This window comes from Oncorhynchus nerka, linkage group LG3, assembly GCF_034236695.1.
Source record: "Oncorhynchus nerka isolate Pitt River linkage group LG3, Oner_Uvic_2.0, whole genome shotgun sequence".
Classification (NCBI taxonomy): Eukaryota; Metazoa; Chordata; class Actinopteri; order Salmoniformes; family Salmonidae; genus Oncorhynchus; species Oncorhynchus nerka.
Genome location: NC_088398.1, coordinates 10,493,581 through 10,516,371, shown reverse-complemented (window position 1 = coordinate 10,516,371; position 22,791 = coordinate 10,493,581). Strand labels below are relative to the sequence as shown.

The 22,791-nt window shown below is 45.0% G+C and overlaps 1 protein-coding gene across 1 annotated transcript; it reads left to right on the top strand.

Annotated features, from left to right (window-relative positions):
* The first annotated feature begins 5,504 nt into the window (after nucleotides 1–5,504).
* LOC115102068 (NF-kappa-B inhibitor delta-like) lies at nucleotides 5,505–17,191 on the top strand. Its single transcript, XM_029621625.2, has 11 exons — nucleotides 5,505–5,819; nucleotides 12,353–12,514; nucleotides 12,644–12,885; nucleotides 13,025–13,242; nucleotides 13,386–13,491; nucleotides 13,642–13,788; nucleotides 13,901–13,952; nucleotides 14,082–14,248; nucleotides 14,545–14,661; nucleotides 14,898–15,062; nucleotides 15,149–17,191. Exons 1-11 carry the CDS (start codon nucleotides 5,804–5,806, stop codon nucleotides 15,218–15,220), a joined length of 1,464 nt encoding a protein of 487 aa, XP_029477485.1. The 5' UTR covers nucleotides 5,505–5,803; the 3' UTR covers nucleotides 15,221–17,191.
* The last annotated feature ends 5,600 nt before the right edge of the window (nucleotides 17,192–22,791 follow it).

The window sequence follows — 22,791 nt, the reverse complement described above, 5'->3', positions numbered from 1 at the left end:
TGTTTCACTGCTCCTCCTCCTACTCCTCCCCTGTTTCCCTTATATGTCTGACACACTACATTGCCTGTTTTTAGGTGTAACGGCTGTTTGAAGAATGAGACCAAGATGCAGCATGGTACGTGTTCATGATTTTTAATGAAACTGAACACTGAATAACAAAGAGAACGAACGAAACAGTTCCGCCTGGTGCCGACACAAAAACAGAAAACTACCCACAAAACAAAGGTGGGAAAGGCTACCTAAGTATGGTTCTCAATCAGAGACAACGATAGACAGCTGCCTCTGATTGAGATCCACACCAGGCCAAACACACAGAAATAGAAAACATAGAACACAAAACAAAGAATGCCCACCCCAATTGAATGTCTTTGATAATTCAATGTTTTACACCCAACTTCTATGTTTTTTAATTTCAGGAGGAGGTTAAGCCTGCACTGAAGCACTTACAGGAGAAGCTGAATGTCTTCAATGACGTTAAACTGACCTGTTTAACGTCATGTAATCGCAGCCACATTTCCACCCTGTGGAATTATGGATGATAGACTGGTGACTGATGTTACTATCAGATACATTCTTGTTTGCTATCTCCAGAGCCAGGCTCAGCACACAGAGAGGCAAATCAAGGAGGAGTTTGAGAAGCTTCCTTTGCACCTACAAGAGGAAGAGGAGGTCAGGATAGTTGCACTAAGGGAGGAAGAGAAGCAGAAGAGTCAGAAGATTGAGGAGATGAGCAGAGAGATATCATCACTGTCAGACACAATCAGAACCATAGAAGAGGAGCTGGGGCCTAAAAGCACAACATTCCTACAGGTACCTCAGGAATACACGATGAGGTTGGGCACAATACAGGACTGTTCGTTGGTGTGATCACATAGTCTTGCTGGAGGAAGGGAGGCTTCGGCATGTGTAGAGGATCCTGGGGTGTGTGGTTTTTAAAGGATACGTGTTTAACGCTCTAATTGTGCCACGTGTTCACAGACTTGATCGCCTAACCCTGAGACAGAAACCCAAGATGGTCAGAGTGCAGCTGGACTGGTACAGAGGAAAGCTGTCATTCTCTGACCCAGATAATAACACACATATACACACATTCACACACACTTTCATTGAGAGAGTCTTTCCATACGTCAGGAACCACTGTATTCTCCATCCTCTGAAGGTGTTACCAGTGAAGCTCTCTGTTACAGTGGATACAGCCTCCGTCTGAATCAGGGATTAGCATGTTGAATGAGTCAGTAACACTTACTGAGGCCCTTCACCTGCTGTAACACTCTCATCAGTCAAACAATGATAACTCATCATTGTGTCCACCTTGTCAACAAACAGCAGGTAAACACATCTGACTGACATTACAGTAGTGCAGAAATGGAGCAGCTTGATTGGAAATTTTCCCTTCAGGCTATTTAGTGAAAAAGGTCACCTATAAAATAATCATTCACAGGAGGTTGTGGGTGTTAATAAAAAAAATAAAAAAAAGTGTATTTGCCATTGTGAACATAGGTAACTTGCTGATAAAAAGTTGTACATTCTTTAAAAAGTCTGAGTTGGGATAGGCTACACAGATGCCACCTTATTTCTAAACCATACAGTTCAAACCATCCAATGATACTTATCATGTGTCTTAATTAAGACTTCAATTTAATTCATGAAGTTAAAAAGACTCCATGGGCCATCCTTGTCAAGACCGCTCCTCAGCCCTCCTAACACAGAGGAAAGTGGTAGTTGAGCTTGCATTACACAAGATGGGGTGAGTGTATTAAAGTGTATCAAACAGACACTAGAGGGCATCCTAGCCTTTCCATGAGGACAAAGAAACACTGAATCAGCTGTATAAAAAATGATTAAATCATATGCTGGAGGCTTTGTCCTGTCCTGAAAAGCTAACAAGAGCTGCTAGTAGGCTAAAGGGTCTGGGTTGAATAACCCTTCGATTTTGTCAATCTAGGATAAATTGCCATTAAATTAAAGAATATATGCAGATTGTTCAAATAAATGACTGACTTAATTATTTTCCCCAATAAACTGAGTTCAAATGGACTTGATCTTAACCCGTGCCTGAGAAATACTAAACATGTCAATATAAACACTTTGTGCTAAAATAAGACAAGCCAGATTCATGTCTTTCCTAGCATGCATGTAGACGCTTAACAGTTTGATAAGGAATAGTGGGTGTATGCTTTGATGTGGATTCCACTCCTGTCATTGGTTTGAGACCAAAGCAGCCAATGAGACTGTTCAGTTAGATTTCCTCATGCAGATACCAACCGCTGCAGTGGAGAGGAACCAAAGGCTTCTAAATAATACAGTAGTATGTGATGATGGCATATAGGAAGATTCCTACTACATCAAGGAAATCTCTTTCTTATTCTCCCTTTCTTCCTGCCCCCCCCCCCCCACACACACACACACACTAGTTGCGACCCGTTATTCAGGGCAGGTGAGAGCTCCACCTGTTTTGAGCCCCACATTTTTAGCAAAAACAATTACAAATTGAAGTCTCATTGGCTGCTTTGGTCCCAAACCAATGAGAGGGCTTGCCTGTTTTGCATGTTATTTTGGCATTAATACATGTCACATATCAGTTTGAAAACAATGTATATAAACAATATATATATATCATTGAGTTAAGAAAGCCGCATACAAACATGGTCTCTTTTTGGTTTTCTTGAGTAAGGCAGCTCCAAAATGCAGGTGTTTCAGCCTAGCTCAGTGCTTTCTGTGGTGGGGCAAGCCAGCAGAAAATTCTAGCCCCTTGGATGCTGCCATAGAGTTACGTTAGAAATGCCCATCCAAGAAGGATCAAGGTCATTGGCCACAGACATAATGACGTCAAATGACATTATACAGTATGTACAGTAGCTTTGATTGGACTGATTATGTCAACTCCTGAGTCGTCCAGTGGTCTAAGGCACTGTATCTCAGTGCTAAAGGCATCATTACAGACACCCTGGTTCGAATCCAGACTGTATCACAACCGGCTGTGATTGGGAGTCCCAATGGGACTCAATGTAATTAAGATTTTTTTTTTAACTGCCTTGTCTGGTGAAATAAAAATAAAATAAACACTTTCAAAATCTTAGCTAGCAGTCATCATCATGAATCAAATCGACAATCTACTTTTTAAACAAGGGCACTGCGTTCATCCACCTCTGGCCTGCTCGCCTCCCTACCACTGAGGAAGTACAGTTCCCGCTCAGCCCAGTCAAAACTGTTCGCTGCTCTGGCCCCCCAATGGTGGAACAAACTCCCTCACGACGCCAGGACAGCGGAGTCAATCACCACCTTCCGGAGACACCTGAAACCCCACCTCTTTAAGGAATACCTATGATAGGATAAAGTAATCCTTCTCACCCCCCCCCCCCCCCCTTAAAAGATTTAGATGCACTATTGTAAAGTGGCTGTTCCACTGGATGTCATAAGGTGAAAGCACCAATTTGTAAGTCGCTCTGGATAAGAGCGTCTGCTAAATGACTTAAATGTAAATGTAAATGTAATCCTTGTCATATAAAGAGAAATAATGAAGAGAAATGATAGATTCAACAATGAGTGGTTTGGAAGGAATCAGTGACCGTTGCTAACTGCAATCATTGCAAAACAATCACTAGCCTGCTATTCAGTGGAGTGGCTATGTGGTCCCAAATCTGGGATTAAGGAGCTCTTTTCCAAGTTTATAATGATAAACATTCAACATTGGCCATGCTGTCAATAAAGCATCATTTGTGCCGTGCTCAAAACAACTGTTAACTTGAAACTGCAAAAACTCGGAATTGTAACTCTGGCCTCTTTCTAGAGCTACGACCTTAAGATCAATGACGTCATCATGATTCAACCTTGTTTTTTTCTGAGTTCACAGTTGTCTTGAAAGCACCATGAATTCAGAGAATGCCAGACTTTGATGACAAAATTTGTACATGAAGGACCACCGCGCACAGCACAACAAGGTGAGTCCAGAAATGTATTGTATGCCGCTGCATAAATTATGCAATATGCCAGGGAGATATGTATACTGTAGCTAAGAAAGTAATACTAAGTGTATGTTGTGTAGTAAGCTGTTAGTAGCCCATGTGTCTCACCCTAATAGTTTGGTCTATTAATTTCGCCTACTGTTCTGACTTGGTGGTGCACATGTAGCCTATAAGCTGTTTTAGAGAAATGTTATCATTGAATGTTGAAAGAGCTTCCATTGTCTGCTTATATGCCCCTTTATTTATCTTACGGTTCTGACGTGGTGTACAGGGAGAACACTGTACAGCTTATATTCTGAATTCTGTCGCTGTACATTTCAAAAGTGCTAAAAATATAGTTATACTGACTACTGTTCCTAGTTTGCTCATTAATGTCTAATCGAAATGACGGATTGCCTCTTATCAAATCAAATCAAACTTTATTTGCAACATGCGCCGAATACAACAAGTGCAGACTTTACCGTGAAATGCTTACTTACAAGCCCTTAACCAACAGTGCAGTTCTAGAAGAAGAAAATATTTACCAAGTAGGCTAAAATAAAAGGTAATACTAAAAAGTCGGTGATCAGGCCTACCATTGTTGTCAGAAAACGTAATGATGGTGTTGGAGTCGTGTTTGGCCACGCAGTTGTGGGTGAACAGGGAATACAGAAGGGGACTAAGTACACACCCCTGAGGGACCCCAGTGTTAAGGAACAGCGTGGCAGATGCGTTGTTAGCAGTCTTACCATCTGGGGGCGGCCCGTCAGGAAGTCCAGGATCCAGTTGCAGAGTGAGGTGTTTTGTCCCAGAGTCCTTAGCTTAGTGATGAGCTTAATGGGCACTATGGTGTTGAACGCTGAGCTGTAGTCGATAGGTGTTCCTTTTGTTCAGGTGAGAAAGGGCGGTGTGGAGTGCGATTGAGATTGCGTCATCGGTGGATCTGTTGGGGCGGTATGCAAATTGGAGCGGATCTAGGGTGTCCGGGAGGATGCTGTTGATGTGAGCCATGACTAGTCTTTCAAAGCACTTCATGGCTACCGACGCTTGTCGTCCCCCTTTTTTCATAGTTTGTACATCTCAATTGTCATTAGAAACCACAATTTTAAGGTTTCAGCAAGTCAGCCATATCATCTATGTTTTTTTAAGGCCATAAATAAGGCTGAATGGACTGTTTCACTGCCAAACAAGGCTCCGGTCATAGCCAGGTGTAGCAGTGGGAAGATGTTGGGTCTAGTGTTGGGACAGCTTTATGTAGGCCGTTTGTGATCACAGTTTGTCATCGTTATACTGCAATTAATGTATTGTTTAGTGTTGTGTTGTGTAGTGGCTTTACTGGCATGCATACCACTTTTTGCCCCACCAAGATTTACATGCTAAAATCCCACACACACAAAACACATACAAACAAAAGTAACCTGGTAGCCAAAATCATCCCCACACTTTGAATCAGAACATAATAATTCATTGTTAATTCAGAAAATATTCTGGAAAGTTAGTTGTCTAACATAACAAATATTATCTCTGTCTACACCCTCCTCTTCCCTCCCTCCACCTCTGAGCAAGTGGAGCGTAGCGCTGCGCTTTGATGTGGTGCTCTTGCGCACCCAATGTTCACAGACTATAGTGGGCGTGGTGTTGGAAATGGAGATGGCGTCACCGGCAACGTGTTATGTGTGTACATAGTAGCAAGATTACAACGAGCCTGTGACAGAAGAGACACACGAGTCATATCATACAAGTCTGACACTTACAGCAGGACCAGGAATCGCTGCGAATTCAAACCCTGAAGAAGAGACACCAAATATTTTGGACCAAGAGGAGCTGACAAGGTGCTACAAAGAAAAAGGGATTCTGACATGCACTGGCAGAAATGTGAGTGTTTATTATGTTGATGATGAATACTACATTGTCTCGCAGGCTACTAATAAGTCTAGATACGAATATTGTGATCATATAGCAGATGTTGTGACATTGACAATCAAAACTATTGTTTACATTCTCTTTCTGCTCAGATTTGAACATCCATTCGTACTGTCTAAGTTACATCATTGTTTTGATTAATAAGTGGCAAGTAGCCTACAAGTCATGACTAACATTCAAAGTAAATGAGGGTTGTTATAAAGTGGGCAGGCCTATATCATATCATACAATTGAGTGCATCAAACTAATGTGAGATTATTAAAAACGTTAATATTAAGAAGTTAAGTCAGCAATACAGGCAATGATGAAAACAATAGCCTACTTTTGCGTATTGAAAACAGGCAGCGGGGAAACCCTCTCAACCCTCGCCCATGTTGGCTACACCTCAGTTCACCTTTTAACCGTGGGTGTGAAGGGGGAATCTGGATAGGCTATTTTACACACGCAATAATGAACTTGATTTTGCTCAGAGTGCTACTGCCGGCGACGGACATAGTGTAGCATACTAGTCAATCCTATGCAATATATTAGTCTACACGGTGCCACAGTCATTGAGGAAGTTCAATTCGTTTTCTCTGCTCGGCACCACGGTATCATATTGAGCCAGTAAACAGAAAGGTCGTCGGAATCCCCGCCGCCCACGCGCATGACTAAATGGCCAGGGGTTTCCGCGATTTAAATATTACATCGCAACAACGTTCAGACAGGGTATCCCAGCAGCTCTATCTCCTTGTCATGGATCGTTTAACTAACGTCCCAACTTTGACAATTGTAAAAATCGACATTTGAAGATGTTTAGTGCAATAGGCTGATGTAAAGAACTTTCTGCACTGATATAATTATTTGTCTGCCTAATGATGTACTGTAACTCGGTAGAAATGGACTTGTAGAGTACTACGTGCATTATTCTATACCCAAACTCAAGTAGAAATATGCTTTATAGAGCACTACATCACTATGTAGGTGATATTACAGAGTACAGCTGGGACCTTTGTTGCCTGCTTGGTGACAAAGCACATCTATGGAGGACAGTTCTCCCACTCTGTGGGTGTTTTAAAATAAATACTGGCTTTGGACATGGACAGTAGACTGCATTTAAGGGTTAATACCCAACTGTAGCCTATCCTGTATCTGTAGGGGGTTATTCTATCCCCCAAGATGTACTACTAGTCAAATATTTGCATTATATTATTTTTGCTGTCTACAATATGCACCAGTGAACAGAGCTGCCCTTCCGTGTGTAGATCACCCTTTCTTTCTCACCCCTGTGAGGCATCCCCTCTATTAGTATTCATCCCTCCTACACTGTGGTGAAGATTGAGAAATGACGTCAGGGGGATTGACTTTACAGTATCTGATGATGTATTGTATGAAGATGATCTCATTAGATACATAGGAATAAAGTCTTGAGATGTGTAACGGCTTTCTAATGGTGAAGGAGAGTCGGACCAAACTGCAGCGTGTCTATTGTGATTCATCTTTAATAAACAAACGTAACACACAACAAAACACTAACACTACAAAACGAAAACAGCCTATACAAGTGTCTACTAACCTCTAACCAGGACATCAAGACACACAGGACAATCACCCACAATACAACCAAAGAATATGGCTGCCTAAATATGGTTCCCAATCAGAGACAACGGTAAACACCTGCCTCTGATTGAGAACCACTTCAGACAGCCATAGACTCTCCTAGAACACCCCACTAAGCTACAATCCCACTATACACACATTCCAAAATCCCAAGACAAAAACACACCACAATACAAAAACTCTATGCCACACCCTGGCCTGACCCAATACATGAAGAAAACACAAAATACTTAGACCAGGGCGTGTGACAGAACCCCCCCCCCAAGGTGCGGACTCCCGAACGCACCTCAAAACAAATAGGGAGGGTCCGGGTGGGCGTCTGTCCATGGTGGCGGTTCCGGCGCGGGACGTGGACCCCACTCAATTAATGTCTTAGTCCCCTCTCCTCGCGTCCCTGGATAGTCCACCCTCGCCGCCGACCATGGCCTAGTAGTCCTCACCCAGAAACCCACTGGATTGAGGAGCAGATCGGGACTGAGGGGCAGCTCGGGACTGAGGCAGCTCGGGACTGAGGGGAAGCTCGGGAGTGAGAGGAGTGAGAGGAAGCTCGGGAGTGAGAGGAAGCTCAGGCAGGTTGATGGATCTACCAGATCCTGGCTGGCTGGTGGTTCCGACAGATCCTGGCTGACTGGCGGATCCTGGCTGACTAGTGGATCTGGCAGATCCTGGCTGACTGGCAGATCCTGGCTGACTGGCAGATCCTGGCTGACAAGCGGATCTGGCAGATCCTGGCTGACTGGCGGATCCTGGCTGACTAGCGGTTCTGGCAGATCCTGGCCGACTGGCGGATCCTGGCTGAATGGCGGATCTAACTGATCCTGGCAGACTGGCGGCACTGGGCAGACTGGCGGCGCTGGGCAGACTGGTGGCTCAGGCGGCGCTGGGCAGACTGGCGGCACTGGCGGCGCTGGGCAGACGGGTGGCACTGGCGGCGCTGGGCAGACTGGCGGCGCTGGGCAGACTGGCGACGCTGGGCAGACTGGCGGTGCTGGGCAGACTGGCGGCTCAGGCGGGCGCTGGGCAGACTGGGCGGCACTGGCGGTGCTGGGCAGACTGGCGGTGCTGGGCAGACTGGTAGCTCAGGCGGCGCTGGGCAGACTGGCGGCACTGGCGGCGCTGGGCAGACTGGCGGCGCTGGGCAGACTGGTAGCTCAGGCGGCGCTGGGCAGACTGGGTAGCAATGGCGGCGCTGGGCAGACGGGCGGCTCAGACGGCGCTGGGCAGACTGGTGGCTCTGGATGCGCTGGGCAGACAGGTCTCAGCTGCGCTGAACAGAGGAGTACTGGTGCCTCTGGAATGAGGGCTCTGCGCTGGGCAGAGGGGCGGTAGCTCAGCGCCCGGACAGGCGGCGCTGGGCAGACTGACAGCTCTGGATGCTTCAGCAGCGGGCTGACAGCTCTGGCTGCGCTGAACAGAGGAGTACTGGTGCCTCTGGAATGAGGGGCTCTGGCGCCGCTGGCATGAGGGGCGGTAGCTCTGACAGCGCCGGACAGGCGGGAGGCGCCGGACAGCGGGGACGCTCCGGCAGCGGCGCCCGGACAGGCGGGACGGGAGGCCCGGCAGCGGCGCCGGACAGGGGGCGCGGAGGCTCCGGCAGCGGCGCAGCGGACAGGCGGGAGGCCTGGCGGGGAGGTCCCGGCAGCGGGAGCGCCGGCGGACAGGCGGGAGGCTCGGCGGGCTCCGGCAGCGGCGCCGGACAGGCGGGAGGCTCCGGCAGCGGCGCCGGAGCGGCGCGGGGCTCCCGGCAGCGGCGCCGGACAGGCGGACTCCCGGGCGGGCCGGACAGGCGGGAGGCTCCGGCAGCGGCGCCGGACAGGCGGGAGGCTCGGCAGCGGCGCCGGACAGGCGGGAGGCTCCGGCAGCGGCCGGACAGGCGGGGCGGGCAGCGCGCCGGACAGGCGGGAGCGCTGGCGCTGGACAGGCGGGACACACTGTAGGCCTGATGCGTGGTGCTGGCACTGGTGGTAATGAACCGAGGACACGCACAGGAAGCCTGGTGCGGGGAGCTGCTACCGGAGGGCTGGGGTGTGGAGGTGGTACTGGATAGACCGGACCGTGCAGGCGCACTGGAGCTCTTGAGCACCGAGCCTGCCCAACCTTACCTGGCTCGATGCCCACTCTAGCCCGGCCGATACGAGGAGCTGGAATATACCGCACCGGGCTATGCACCCGCACTGGGGACACCGTGCGCACCACTGCATAACAAGGTGCCTGCCCGGTCTCTCTAGCCCCCCGGTAACCACAGGAAGTTAGCGTAGGTCTCCTACCTAGCGTAGCCATACTCCCTGTGAGCCTCCCCCCAAGAAATTTTTGGGGCTGACTCTCAGGCTTCCATCCGCTCTGCCGTGCTAGCTCCTCATAATGCCGCCTCTCTGCTTTTGCTGCCTCCAGCTCGATTTTGGGGCGACAATAAACTCCAGGCTGATCCCAGGGTCCTTTACCGTCCAGTACCTCCTCCCATGTCCATTTCTCCAGGTAGTGCAATCTCTCCCACTGTAGCTGCTGCTGCTGCTGCCTCTGTTGCTTCTCCTGTGGCTCCTGCCTGTTGACACGCTGCTTGGTCCTGTGGTGGGTGATTCTGTAACGGCTTTCTAATGGTGAAGGAGAGTCGGACCAAACTGCAGCGTGTCTATTGTGATTCATCTTTAATAAACAAACGTAACACACAACAAAACACTAACACTACAAAACGAAAACCGAAAACAGCCTATACAAGTGTCTACTAACCTCTAACCAGGACATCAAGACACACAGGACAATCACCCACAATACAACCAAAGAATATGGCTGCCTAAATATGGTTCCCAATCAGAGACAACGGTAAACACCTGCCTCTGATTGAGAACCACTTCAGACAGCCATAGACTCTCCTAGAACACCCCACTAAGCTACAATCCCACTATACACACATTCCAAAATCCCAAGACAAAAACACACCACAATACAAAAACTCTATGCCACACCCTGGCCTGACCCAATACATGAAGAAAACACAAAATACTTAGACCAGGGCATGACAAGATGGTCACAACCGTTTTCAGTTTCATTTTACCGATATGTCATAGTTTGGCAAATTGATTCTTATTTGGCCTATGACAGTAGTAGCAATGCATTTTTTATATAATATAATACAATAGGAGTCTCTTACAGTAATTTAATTTTACCTTTATTTAACCAGGCAAGTCAGTTAAGAACACATTCTTATTTTCAATGACTGCCTGGGAACAGTGGGTTAACTGCCTGTTCAGGGGCAGAACGACAGATTTGTACCTTGTCAGCTCAGGGGTTTGAACTCGCAACCTTCCGGTTACTAGTCCAACGCTCTAACCACTAGGCTACCCTGCCATTTATAATCATTGTTATAAGGTATGAAATTTGCACATGTAATTGATGTAATGTGTCATTTTAGTTTAGCTACAATTCCTTGGCATCTCCCATCTCATTTTTAGTTATGCAAGTGCCAGTAGTCTGTCTTTTATTCCTTACTCAGCAAGACAGTAAACTGAGGAAAGAGAAAATAAATGAGGGAAAAATTTGAGAGACAAGTAAAACTCAGGCCCAGGAGAAGTGAGAGACAAGTAAAACTCAGGTCCAAGAGAAGAGAGAGACAAGTAAAACTCAGGCCCAGGAGAAGTGAGAGACAAGGAACAGAATGTTAATAACTTCTGGAGTTTCCACAATGGCAGAACAGAAAGCCAGTTCCTCCTCTGCATCCATTTGAGTGGCTTCAAGTGAAACCAAACTTTCCTCTTTGTGAGAGGGATACGAAAAGGGAAAATGCAACACAGCCCTCACCCAGGCATTCACTATACTTTCGCTCTCAAGTCAGCGATTTTGACATTCCACTGAAACTGTGTTAATGGCACTACAAAAGTGTGTTTTTATCACTCCTTCCTATGTTCACCGAACCCCCTTGGGGAATAGATGAGACTCCTGTAGCATTCAGATATGTTATTGCAACTAGACCAAAAACTCAGGCTCACCCCCCAAAAAGCCCCCTTTCTATGGCCTGATTGTCTTCCAAGAAAAAGACAGGTGATGTGAGATGTCTGCGAGAAACAATCTACTCCATGACCACATTTATGAATCATCATGCTAATAGTCAGACACTATGCTATGGCTGCCAGCCCAGTCACACAGCAGAGCAGACATGGCCCACGTTTATATGTTCGCTCTTCACTTCTGGGTTGTAACGTGCTCTCGGCACACACAGCAGCGACAGGAAGGTGCTGTGGTTTACCACAGACAGCGTAACGGAGATATACAGGAAAGAGTCACAGAAAATGTGTAGTGGCAAGCCTCCACAAGGTAGTGGTTCTATTGAATCTGTCTGTTAGTTCTGACCTCACAGCCTGTTTTCCTAATGGAATAGGTTCCTCAGAGCTCTCTCTCTACCTGTTTATGCTCCTCGGTGGAAATGTCGCTTTGTCTTTCACGTGCGGGGTGATGACTTTGAGGAAAAACTACCCTGGTTTGCAGCACACAAGCAATATCAAGCTGGAAACCTCAGATACCTATATTTTTCACCACTATCTCTCTTTCCTCCGGCTGCTGAATGGAACAGAAAGTAATGGGGGAAAATAGCAAACATGATATCATAGATGAATCATGGGAAATCACAGAGCTGGAGGAGAATGGCCTCTTTTTGCCAATCCTTTCAATCCAAAAACTAAAGAATGAAGCGTTATCCAAAATTACCACATTACTTCATATTATGTCATAACGTTATACCAACAGCCTTAGCTGTGTCGCTCTGTAGTAATACATGTCTGATAAGAACAGTAGACCATTGTAGAAAAGCACCCCAATAGAGAACAATTGTCATGGTCGATTTCATTACTATCCACCAAAGATCATTCATTGCATCATTACCTTTGTCTCCACAGCACCGAAGGAGAAGCCGTGTTACACTCTTCCCACAGTGAAGAAACTCCTGGAGCAGAAGAGGAAGAGGGAGACCTCCTCGACGGCAACAACCAGTACCGGTGTCCCCACTGCCACTGTCCTCTCCCAACAGGTGTCAACACCAGAGAAGTCTACCTCAACAGGTGAGTACTGCTTGAAGCACCCATGTAAGCCCTTTGCAACCCAACCAGACCTGGGTCAAATACATTGTCAAATTATTCAAATACTTTTCCTTTGACATTGACAGATGGGTTAACTTGTGACCCTCCCAGGTGTAGCCAGCAGCTACTCAGACATGGCAGTGGGGTATGAGAGATGGGGTCCTATGGATGAGCACCAAGCCCTCTTGGCCATACAGGAAGGTCCATTCTCCCCTATGGGGAACAATTACTTCTCCAGCCCATCCTCCTCAATGGACTACAGCCATACTCTTGCCTACAGCCCTCAGATGGTCTCCAGCTACAACACACAGCAGATGCAGGACTACCCAGACACCAGGATGCCCCAGTGTTATGTAAGGAGGACTGGTTTCTCGAACAGAAGCAATTTGACATTACATCATTATTTTGACTACTTGTTGTTCACATGCTATTAAGTACATGAACAGTATGTGCTATAGCATTTATGATGATACCAATATTTTTCCTTTACAGACGGAGTGTCCAGTGACCGAGGCTGTGTCTAGTTTGGTTCCTTCTGGGCCCCTGCAGACCGCTGTCTTCTCCTGGTCGTCGGGGGCCCTGGGCCCCACAGAACCTGTCCAGCAGGTGTTTAGTGGCCAGATGGATGTCACTAAGCTGGAGGAAGCCAGGATGTTCCTCAGAGGGATGGACTACAGCAGAATCACCTGGCAGGATGACGACGGAGACACGTAAGTGTGTGTGTGTCATCAGCTTGTGACCTGATTTTGAGAAAGTAGACATGACTAAGTTTGAGAAAATGTTAAGAGAAACTTGGCAAATAAAAATAAAGTGTCACCTGAAACCAATTTGTCACGTTGTCTTGTCTTGTCAGGATTCTGCATATCTATACAGCCAAGGGCCTGAGGGAGTATGCATTCGCTGCAGCAGAGAGGCTTGCTGATCTGGGCAGGCTAGACTCCAAGGAACACAAGGGGAAGGTATGCACCAAGAAGACACTTCTTCTTTAGAGAACACAGGATTGAGTTCAACACAAATGAGATGCTTCCTCTAAAATAAATGTGTGGATGCCATACATGGTGAGCCTTAGTTTAATAGCATTAACCCCCCCCCTCTCTCCTGTATCCCAGACTGCTTTGCTGGTGGCGGTGACTGCTAACCATCCGGAAATCGTCCAGGATCTGTTGTCTTTAGGGGCGGATATAAATGCCTGTGATGTCAAAGGTCAAACAGCACTTCATCTTGCTGCCACCTATGGCTTCCCCAGGGTTATGCAGGTAAACCAGCAGCACTGCCTTCAACCAAAGTGATCATCTGTTAGGGCTCAATCTAGATAAATAACAGAATGATGTGAATAACCATTTTCAATCTTTGGATCTGTATTTGTAGGTTATTCTCTCCATTGGGCCTGGAGTGAACCTGGAGGCTCGCAATTTTGAAGGTAACATCCAGCTTATGTTAAATGAGACGAACACAACCATTACTCAAAAGACATCTGACAAATGATATAGTAAGACAACAGAATAAGTAACAACAATAGAATAAACTTTTTCCCCCACTCCTGTCTCAGGTCTGACTCCTCTGCACTGTGCAGCCATCTCCCACAGTGGCACCCTGAAGACTCTCTCCTCCCTCTCCTCCACAGGGCTGGGTGATGCCAGCCTCCATGCCCTGACAGAGGAGAAGCTCTCCTGGCTGCAAATGCTACTTAACACCGGAGCCTCCCTGACCAGCCAGGTACTGAATGCACTACTTAAATGTAACATACCAGAGTTAGTATTTTAGAGCCAGTGTTCTACAAGAGGTGCCAGTACTCAATAAGTAGAAAACACTATCTATACCTCCGTCCTCCCAAGGGAATGGCATGGTTCGTTTTGGTAGAAAATACATCTAATCTGGAGCTATTAGTCAGCTTTTTGTCTACCCAATCTCACACCTGCAAAAATCTATGATGGGTTTTGAATATTTTCCTCACTTTCGACGCATTGCGGTTTCCTTTGGAGGCTTCATACAGTGTTTTCCTCTGTTTCCAGGAAATCAAGAGTAACAAGACTGTTCTTCACCTGGCTGTGAAGGAGGGGAACATCCAGCTGGTTCGCCATCTGCTGAAAACCCCCCTGGACAACATGAGGGACTTTGTCAACATGAAGGTCAGTTCTGCTGTGAGATTGTCCGCTCTTCAAACGTGTAGAGAAACTGACCTGTGTCCTGAGACTCCATGAAAAGAGAAAGGAGAGGTAGAACATCTTCAGCAGTGTGTGAAAAGGTGAAAGGAAAAGAGTGAAAAGAAAGGGAGACTCATCGACAGTGTGTGCATATCTAATTATTGCCTTAGTGGTGGTCAATACTCACAGCTTCATGATTCCCTTTACCTCCTCACCGGCAGGCCCACGGTCATACCGCACTGCACATGGCTGCTGGTCTCCATGGCAGCCCACACCAGGAGGAGATGCTGAGGCTGCTGCTGAGCAGAGGGGCCGACCCCAGCATCCGCAACCTGGAGAACGACCAGCCTGCACACCTGCTGCAGAGTGGACCCCACGGGGAACAGGTGAGCAGTCAGACAGACAGACAAATGGCCATTTTGTTTCATTCATATAATCTCAGCTCACCTATTCCTGTCCCGTCTGTTTTCAGCTCAAGCTCATCCTGAAGAAGCGAAGTGCTTCCTCTCGTCGACGTGTAATGTCCTTACAGGACCAAGAGTGACCCGGACTACTTTTTATGTCCCTGTGTATCCCTCCACCTCTTTTCAGAGGAAGTACTGAAGGTCTGTACTGTAGGTTGAATCCAGACATCTGTACTTCCAACAGGCAGGGATTCTAGCGTATCTTCATGTGAGGATTTTCAAACACTGTGAATCTCTAATATATACTAGAGCATTCACTTTGAAACTATATGTTTGATTGACATGATTTTGGTCCCTATCTGAATTCAGTTAGCAATGACGTTTATGTATTTTTATATCTTAATGGGCAGCTATTGTTTTTGTTTAATGGATATCTAGCAATGAGCAGTGGTAACAGGTGGTATTCCAGTCCCCCCTGACATTACTGTCACTCAGTACAACCTTGATTTCTATGATAATCGTTTACATTATATTCAAAGCTTACGAGACTCATTGTATGAGTATCCCCCCAGCCGGGAAGCCCTCCTTAGCGGTATATCTGGGGAGGGGTTCTGGGCTCCCACCCCCACTCATTCTCTTGTCAAAACTTTGCACCATGGTCAGAAATCATATTGGTTTGTTGAAAGGTGGTTGTTGTTTCACTAAGCATGTGACACAGTGTACCATTGTGCTCATGCTTTCAATGTTGCTTATAACTTATCTAGGTATTTTCTTTTTATATTTGATATACTCACAGCACTCATTGAATAGCTAATATATTGTCATTGGTGGAAAAACTACTCAAGTATGACTTTTGAGTAAAGGTAAAGATACCTTAATAGAAAATGACTCAACTAAAAGTGAAAGTCACCCAGTAAAATATTACTTCAGTAAAAGTGTAAAAGTATTTCGTTTTAAATATACTTAAGCACCAAAAGTAAATGGAATTGCTGAAATGTACTTAAGTATCAAAAGTAAAAGCATTAATCATTTCAAATCCTTATATTATGCAAACCAGACAGCACAATATTTTTAAATTTTTTAAATTTACAGATAGCCAGGGGCACACTACAACACTCATTTGTGTTAAGTGAGTCTGCCAGATCAGAGGCAGTAGGGATGACCAGGGATTTTCTTTTGATAAGTGCGTGAACTGGACCATTTCCCTGTCAAAATGTAACAAGTACGTTTGGTTGTCAGAGATAATGTATGGAGTAAAAAGTACATTATTTTCTTTATGAATGTAGTGAAGTAAAAGTAAAAGTTGTCAAAAAATGAATAGTAAAGTACAGATACCCCCCAAAACATAGTACTTTAAAGTATTTTTTACTTTAAGTACTTTACACCAATGTATATGGTCTCATTCATACTATGACTTATGAAAATAACATTTTACATTTACTGTGTAAAGGGAATATGTTGATATTGACCACACATGCTATATAATATTATATAACATATCAACAGTGTATACAATGTAGTATCAGTAGTATTCATTTCTTAAAGGGCATTATAGGAGGAGTATTTCAGTTATGACTCGTTTCACCTTAAAGTAATCAGGTATTTTCAAACATGACTCATGATTGAAAATAGCACAACATGTTTTGTGGTGACAAGAAAACATGCATCACTTACTCATATACCTTTATGACTGTTTAAAAAAATCTCCAATGAGGTAGCATGCATGTGCCCTTTGAAATATTGCTGTAGTGAATATACCACTTCATAATTGTAAGTGGCATAGAAAATACAACAAAATAAAACATCTCATTGGAGATATGACACAACATTTCCCCAGACTTGACTGTGATTTCCCCTAGTTTTGGAACCTGGGCAGTCTTAGTCAAGGAACATACAGAGATGTCTTTATGTGTTCCTAGGTCTAAATCATAGGTGAGTTAACGTGAGGGAGAATAACTCATGTTAAAGTTGAATCTGGTGATTTTGGCTGCTTGGGTCTACTGACCGTTTGTAACAGTGTAATACTCCTGTTACTTTTCACTGAATGTATCCTTCTGATTAACTGAATTGCCTAAACTTAACCCTGGAATTAAATCTGTTCTTCAAATATCTCTATTTGTCATCTATTTTATACTCTATTTTAATCCACATGTACGTATTGATAAAGGTTCAGATGAAAAGATATGGGAAATAACTGTAAACAATACAATCAATAAGACCATTGTATACAGGGTGATTTTTATTGCAGCAGCTGTCTTATTGGTTAGCTCTGGTGAGAATCACTCATTTGCTTTTGGTTAACTGTTACGCCATTGGCTCAGTATCAGGCATTACTAGTGCTGCATACCGGTAAATAAAAATATCTGAAGATAACAGACATTGTACTTGCAGCAAGTTAGAAACAGCTCTAAATAATGATAATACAGACATTTTATTTGCAGCTAGTTACTGTGACTTCTTATCTTAATGTATTGATCTTTTCATTAAGCTTAAACTCATACACTTTTAAAATGCCCGCTCCTTCACACCCAAGGTAATACCATTTTAGTGCTTTGAATGATTCTACTCGTGCAATGTAACTTAAAATGCAATAGGAGAAAGAAAAAGGCTGTTGACATACAATACTATACTGGTGGCACCCTCTTACAGACCCCAGAGAATGACAGGAGACTTCATTCCTGCTTCTGTTTCAAATTAACATCTGACATGGGGTTGACATCCTTCTCATTGCTACCTAGAACACAACCACACACGGCAGTCCACTTAATGCCATCAAAAATGACAGCAGATAGATCCTGAGCCAACCATCAGTAGAACAGTGGGATAATGGGGTTGGTTTGATATCTTAATTCATGCTTGAGGTTATTAATACAGGTCCCATGTGAAATCCTAAATGTAAAAGACTTCTCTCACGACTGGATGATAAAGTTGTAGATTTCTAAAGTGCATTGAGAGTACTATACAGTAAAACGAGACATGCAATCAACTTTCTTGGGTGTGCATGAAGTCAAAAGCAAGGAACAGAGAGAGCACAGCATTCAGTTCTGTTTCAACACTACCCACATCATGATATAGATTTACAGTGCACCTGAAAGCTGATCTTGCGCCAGGTATGTTTTTTTGCTTTTAGATGCTTTTGGTGCCGATTGGGGTAAGGATAAACCCCAAATCAGCACTGAAGGCTACTTTACATTCTCTCCTGGGCAAGGTAGATTGATAGCACCTAATACACAAGTCACAAAGACGGTTAAGAGTAACATCTTCATCTTGGCTTGATATACATTTTATTTAAATCAAGAATGACAATTCCGTCATTCTTCTGGTCAGCATGGGCTGGGTGTGCACCATACTTGATGTTCCAATGGGTGCTGGTGTGTGGCAACCATAAATGTGATAGTGTGTGTTATTATGTGTGTTGGCCTCTCTGCAGCACCTCCCATGATGACTCTCCCTCGCCTCCATGCACACTTCATCTATACTGTTTGAGGAGGCACTGCAACACAAGATAGAGGACAGAGTGTGTTATTTTTCTCTCTCTCTCCCTCCCTACCCCCCTCCCATGGCGGCTTACCCTCTGTCTTTGGTATTTGGGTGCCTGCTGGATTAGAGCTGAAGACGAGAAGACAAGAGAAGACAGTTATTCACTCTGACACAAGGAGAGAAAGGGAATTAAAGGAAGCAATCCTGGATAGTTTAGACAGTCCAGTTCACCTCAAAGCTTTGTGGAAACAACCACAACGTAACCAAGATCATGTGTGTTCTGACCAAAGAGAATGTATTTTAGATGGCTTAGGTCAACTGAATCCATGCACAGAAGGGGCTGGGGCCACAAAGCTTTGACAATCACAGGATTCAATTTGGGGCAAAATGCAGAGATATGTCAGGATCTTCCCAATCGATGTCCCCTCTCAAAGGTTAGGGGAGAGGAAGAGACTGGGTCGGCATGCCATTGGCTGTAAACGTACACTCTTTGAGGCCATCCACCCACACTGCCAACCCATGCAACAACGGCCCCCATTCTCAACTAGGGGTCCTAATGCAGACATTTCCTTAATATTGCTTGGTTGACAAGAACACTTGATTTTCAAAAATGTCAAAGATGTCACAGAGTTAGACTACTAGACTATCTTGAGACATTTGACTGTAATATGATGCTCTGTAGGGTGATTGCTTAGTTAGTTGAATGGCTGGGCAGTGTTGTTGGATTTAGGGAGGGAGTGCGGGACTGTAATATCTTAACCAATAGGCAGCATTCAGACATGGGTTCCACTGTGGGAGGGGAGAGAGGGGGAAAGGACAGACATGGTAACAGTAAAATAGTATTAGTAAAGCCATCCTGTATTTGGTGGGGACTCCTCTTCCAAAGACTGATGCATTCCACATGCACAGGCGGAACAACTGCCAAGCCCTGTACAAACTCTTACTTGGAAGATGATTTTGAGCATGTCAGTTTTTTACCTGTTGAAGAGATGAACAGTTACAGTAACCTTCAGAGAGTTACGGGTGAGCATGTGACAGACTAGGCGGAGTGTGTACAAGTATACTTACTAAGAGCTCTTAGGATACCAGACACAAACAAGATCACCCCAATGATGACCCCTGTAGTTCGAAGTGTCTCATAATCTGAACCCACAAAGAAAATCTATAATCATGACCATTAGTAGTAAGATGGTACAACTCACATGCCATGTATGGTGCGACTCAAATAACAAATGAATCCATTCGAATGAATTCACTCACCATATTCAAAGTCACTTTGATCATGAAACATCAATTCTGTATAGAAAACACAAATTATTAATCAGAATCATCAACATTAGGCCTAATAACAAGGTTCGAACATTATGTAATGTAAGTTATAAAAGACGGCAGAATCTTGCAGTGCCGGAGAAGTGAACAGCCAATAGCCCGAGTCCAAGCTAATGGGAACGCCCTTTTGGGATGGGAGTCGGTTCAGCACCATGGACAGCAAACTAGACCGGTTTTGGGAAAACGTCGAAATATGAGTAGCCTAATGTGGACAGATTTTGCTCTCGTATTAATCACTGATTCTAAGTTGGCATACTAATGATAGCGTTGAAAGCAATTGCAATTTGAGTTGGTGCGTTGTTTTTGCTTAATGTGGTCACAGGAATAGACCAACTGGAAATAAAAATCAAAGCGCTACACCAATAGGAATATTTTATACGTAAATCTTCCAGTTTACTAGGCGTTTTCTTAAGACGACCACATCTGTCTCGGTGCTGCTTGACTGCGGAGCGCGGATCAATAGAGGGTCTTTGCTCAGCAGGAAAAGACGGCCCACAGAAAGTGGGTTAGAAGCGCACGAGAGGCGTTCAGTGCAACGCGATTTACAAGACAATCAATCAAGTTACATGTATCGATTATCCATATCGGATGTGTTCAAAAATAGAACAATCGTAATAATTGTTAGTACAATATTTTTATTTTATACACTAAAGTGCTGTCCACACCCCTGGTGCTGAACTGTTCTCCAATATATATATTCAGATGAGAGCGCCCAGCCATAATTCAAGTAAATATGCTATCTCTTGACTTTCACGAGCAGTAGGCTATAAGATCATATTGGCAGCACTTATTAAACAGAGCGTCGACAATGCAGATTTATGTTGCTGAACCCCCACTTCATGTAATGGCTAAGTTGGCGCTTTCAACTTCTCCCCAGCGCACTACCCCTCCCCTCTTGCATCCTGATGGGCAAGCCAACACAACCATTTACAAATGATAAGAAAACTATTAATTTCCAAAAAAGACGGTGAGTATTACGTAATTAGAAAAATAAGCAATATGTTCATATATTAAATGGAAGTGGAAAAGTAGCCTAGCCTGTAATGGCGCTCTACCACCTATGCACCAATTGCTCATCAATCCCATGAATTGGAGATTGATGGGATGAGTCTAGGAGCAAGCTTAGCCTAAATAATTGATGTGCAAGAACAGCCTGAGCAAAGAACCTGTACATAAAACACTGAACTGAAGAACAACAAAAACATCATGAAACGCACTATGTAGTTTCAATTGTTTTTGGTATTTTTAAATTTAAAGATGCTCTAGCATAGGCTACAGTCAGAAGAAGACAAACCTCCTTCAGTTGCCATGACTGCAGTCTGGATATACTGGGTCTTTGTCTGCTGAGTCTCTCTTGCGCCCCGATGCAGGTTTTCAGGTCAGCGGACAGAAAATGAGAAGACGCGCACTTTTGAGGTGTGTGGAGTAGGATTGGAAGAAAAGAAAGAAAACTGCGGCTCAATAAAGTAAATTGCACCAACACTTAGAAGGCATGGGGGGGGGGTCCTCTGGTGGTGATGCACAGGCACTGCATTCGGTTATAGGCTATTCAATACTGCAGCCTCAGTCTACTGAGGTATCCCCCAAAGACCGTGTGAAGTTGAAAAAAAATGTGCCTGCCAATGCGGATGGTTTTCTACTGCACTCGAGTAGCCCACTATCATTATGCCAGGAGGAGGCGTGGGAAACTGCGAGAGGAGGAATGCGCTAACAGGTCTCTCCCTATTCCACCCATTGGCGTGTCTCTTTTGTAATGCGGCACGAGGAGAGAAGATATTCCTAGCAGCAGAGCTACACGGGAGAGGCTGTGCACAAAGGAATTCCCGTCTTAGCATCTATATAAAAATACAGAGTAAATGTATAGTAAAGAAGAAAACATCTTTAAGTCCCTGGTGCTGGTGAAGGCAGAAAATGCATGTGATCTTTCATGCAATCATTTTACTCCAGTTTAATGAGCTACATTATTTCACAAGGAATGCCGTAGTTAGCCTATATTTGAGTGACCAAGTGAATTTAGGAGAATTCTTATCATTTCAAATGGGAATTATGATTTCAAGTATTTTCCTAATGGGATGATAAAAAGGTTTATCTTATGCAGTCAACCCCCCACCTTCTTTCGATTGTGGCCACTTTCCTAGAAGGGTGAAATACACCTGTCACTATTGAAAAGCTGTCTTTGACAGGTCCTCTCCCTCATCCATCCTGCAGCTAGACCCTCTTTGGCCAAGAATATACCAATACCAATAACGGAGTTATTTTCATGCTAATCTGATAGTTTTTGCTTAACAAAAAGTGGCCTATCAGATTAGCATGCAACAATGGTTCTAAACAATAGGCTGCAGCATGTTTGATGTTGCTGCACTTGTCAGGAGGTTGAATGAATTCATCTACTATTGCCTGCAGAAAGGTGCAACATCAGCAAAACGGGTGTGCTGAATATCCATTAGAACTGGCTACTGGGGAAAAACTGGGCCAGTAGCAGTGACTGACAGGGAGACAGTCTATGCCAGTGGCTGACAGGGAGACAGTCTATGCCAGTGGCTGACAGGGAGACAGTCTATGCCAGTGGCTGACAGGGAGACAGTCTATGCCAGTGGCTGACAGGGAGACAGTCTATGCCAGTGGCTGACAGGGAGACAGTCTATGCCAGTGACTGACAGGGAGACAGTCTATGCCAGTGGCTGACAGGGAGACAGTCTATGCCAGTGACTGACAGGGAGACAGTCTATGCCAGTGGCTGACAGGGAGACAGTCTATGCCAGTGGCTGACAGGGAGACAGTCTATGCCAGTGGCTGACAGGGAGACAGTCTATGCCAGTGGCTGACAGGGAGACAGTCTATGCCAGTGGCTGACAGGGAGACAGTCTATGCCAGTGACTGACAGGGAGACAGTCTATGCCAG

Bases quoted from the DNA above. Each gene is read 5' to 3' on its own strand.
- LOC115102068 (XM_029621625.2), top strand. The intron at 14,249-14,544 runs GTACTGAATGCA...CTCTGTTTCCAG, and splicing joins GAGCCTCCCTGACCAGCCAG to GAAATCAAGAGTAACAAGAC. The intron at 14,662-14,897 runs GTCAGTTCTGCT...CCTCACCGGCAG, and splicing joins GGGACTTTGTCAACATGAAG to GCCCACGGTCATACCGCACT.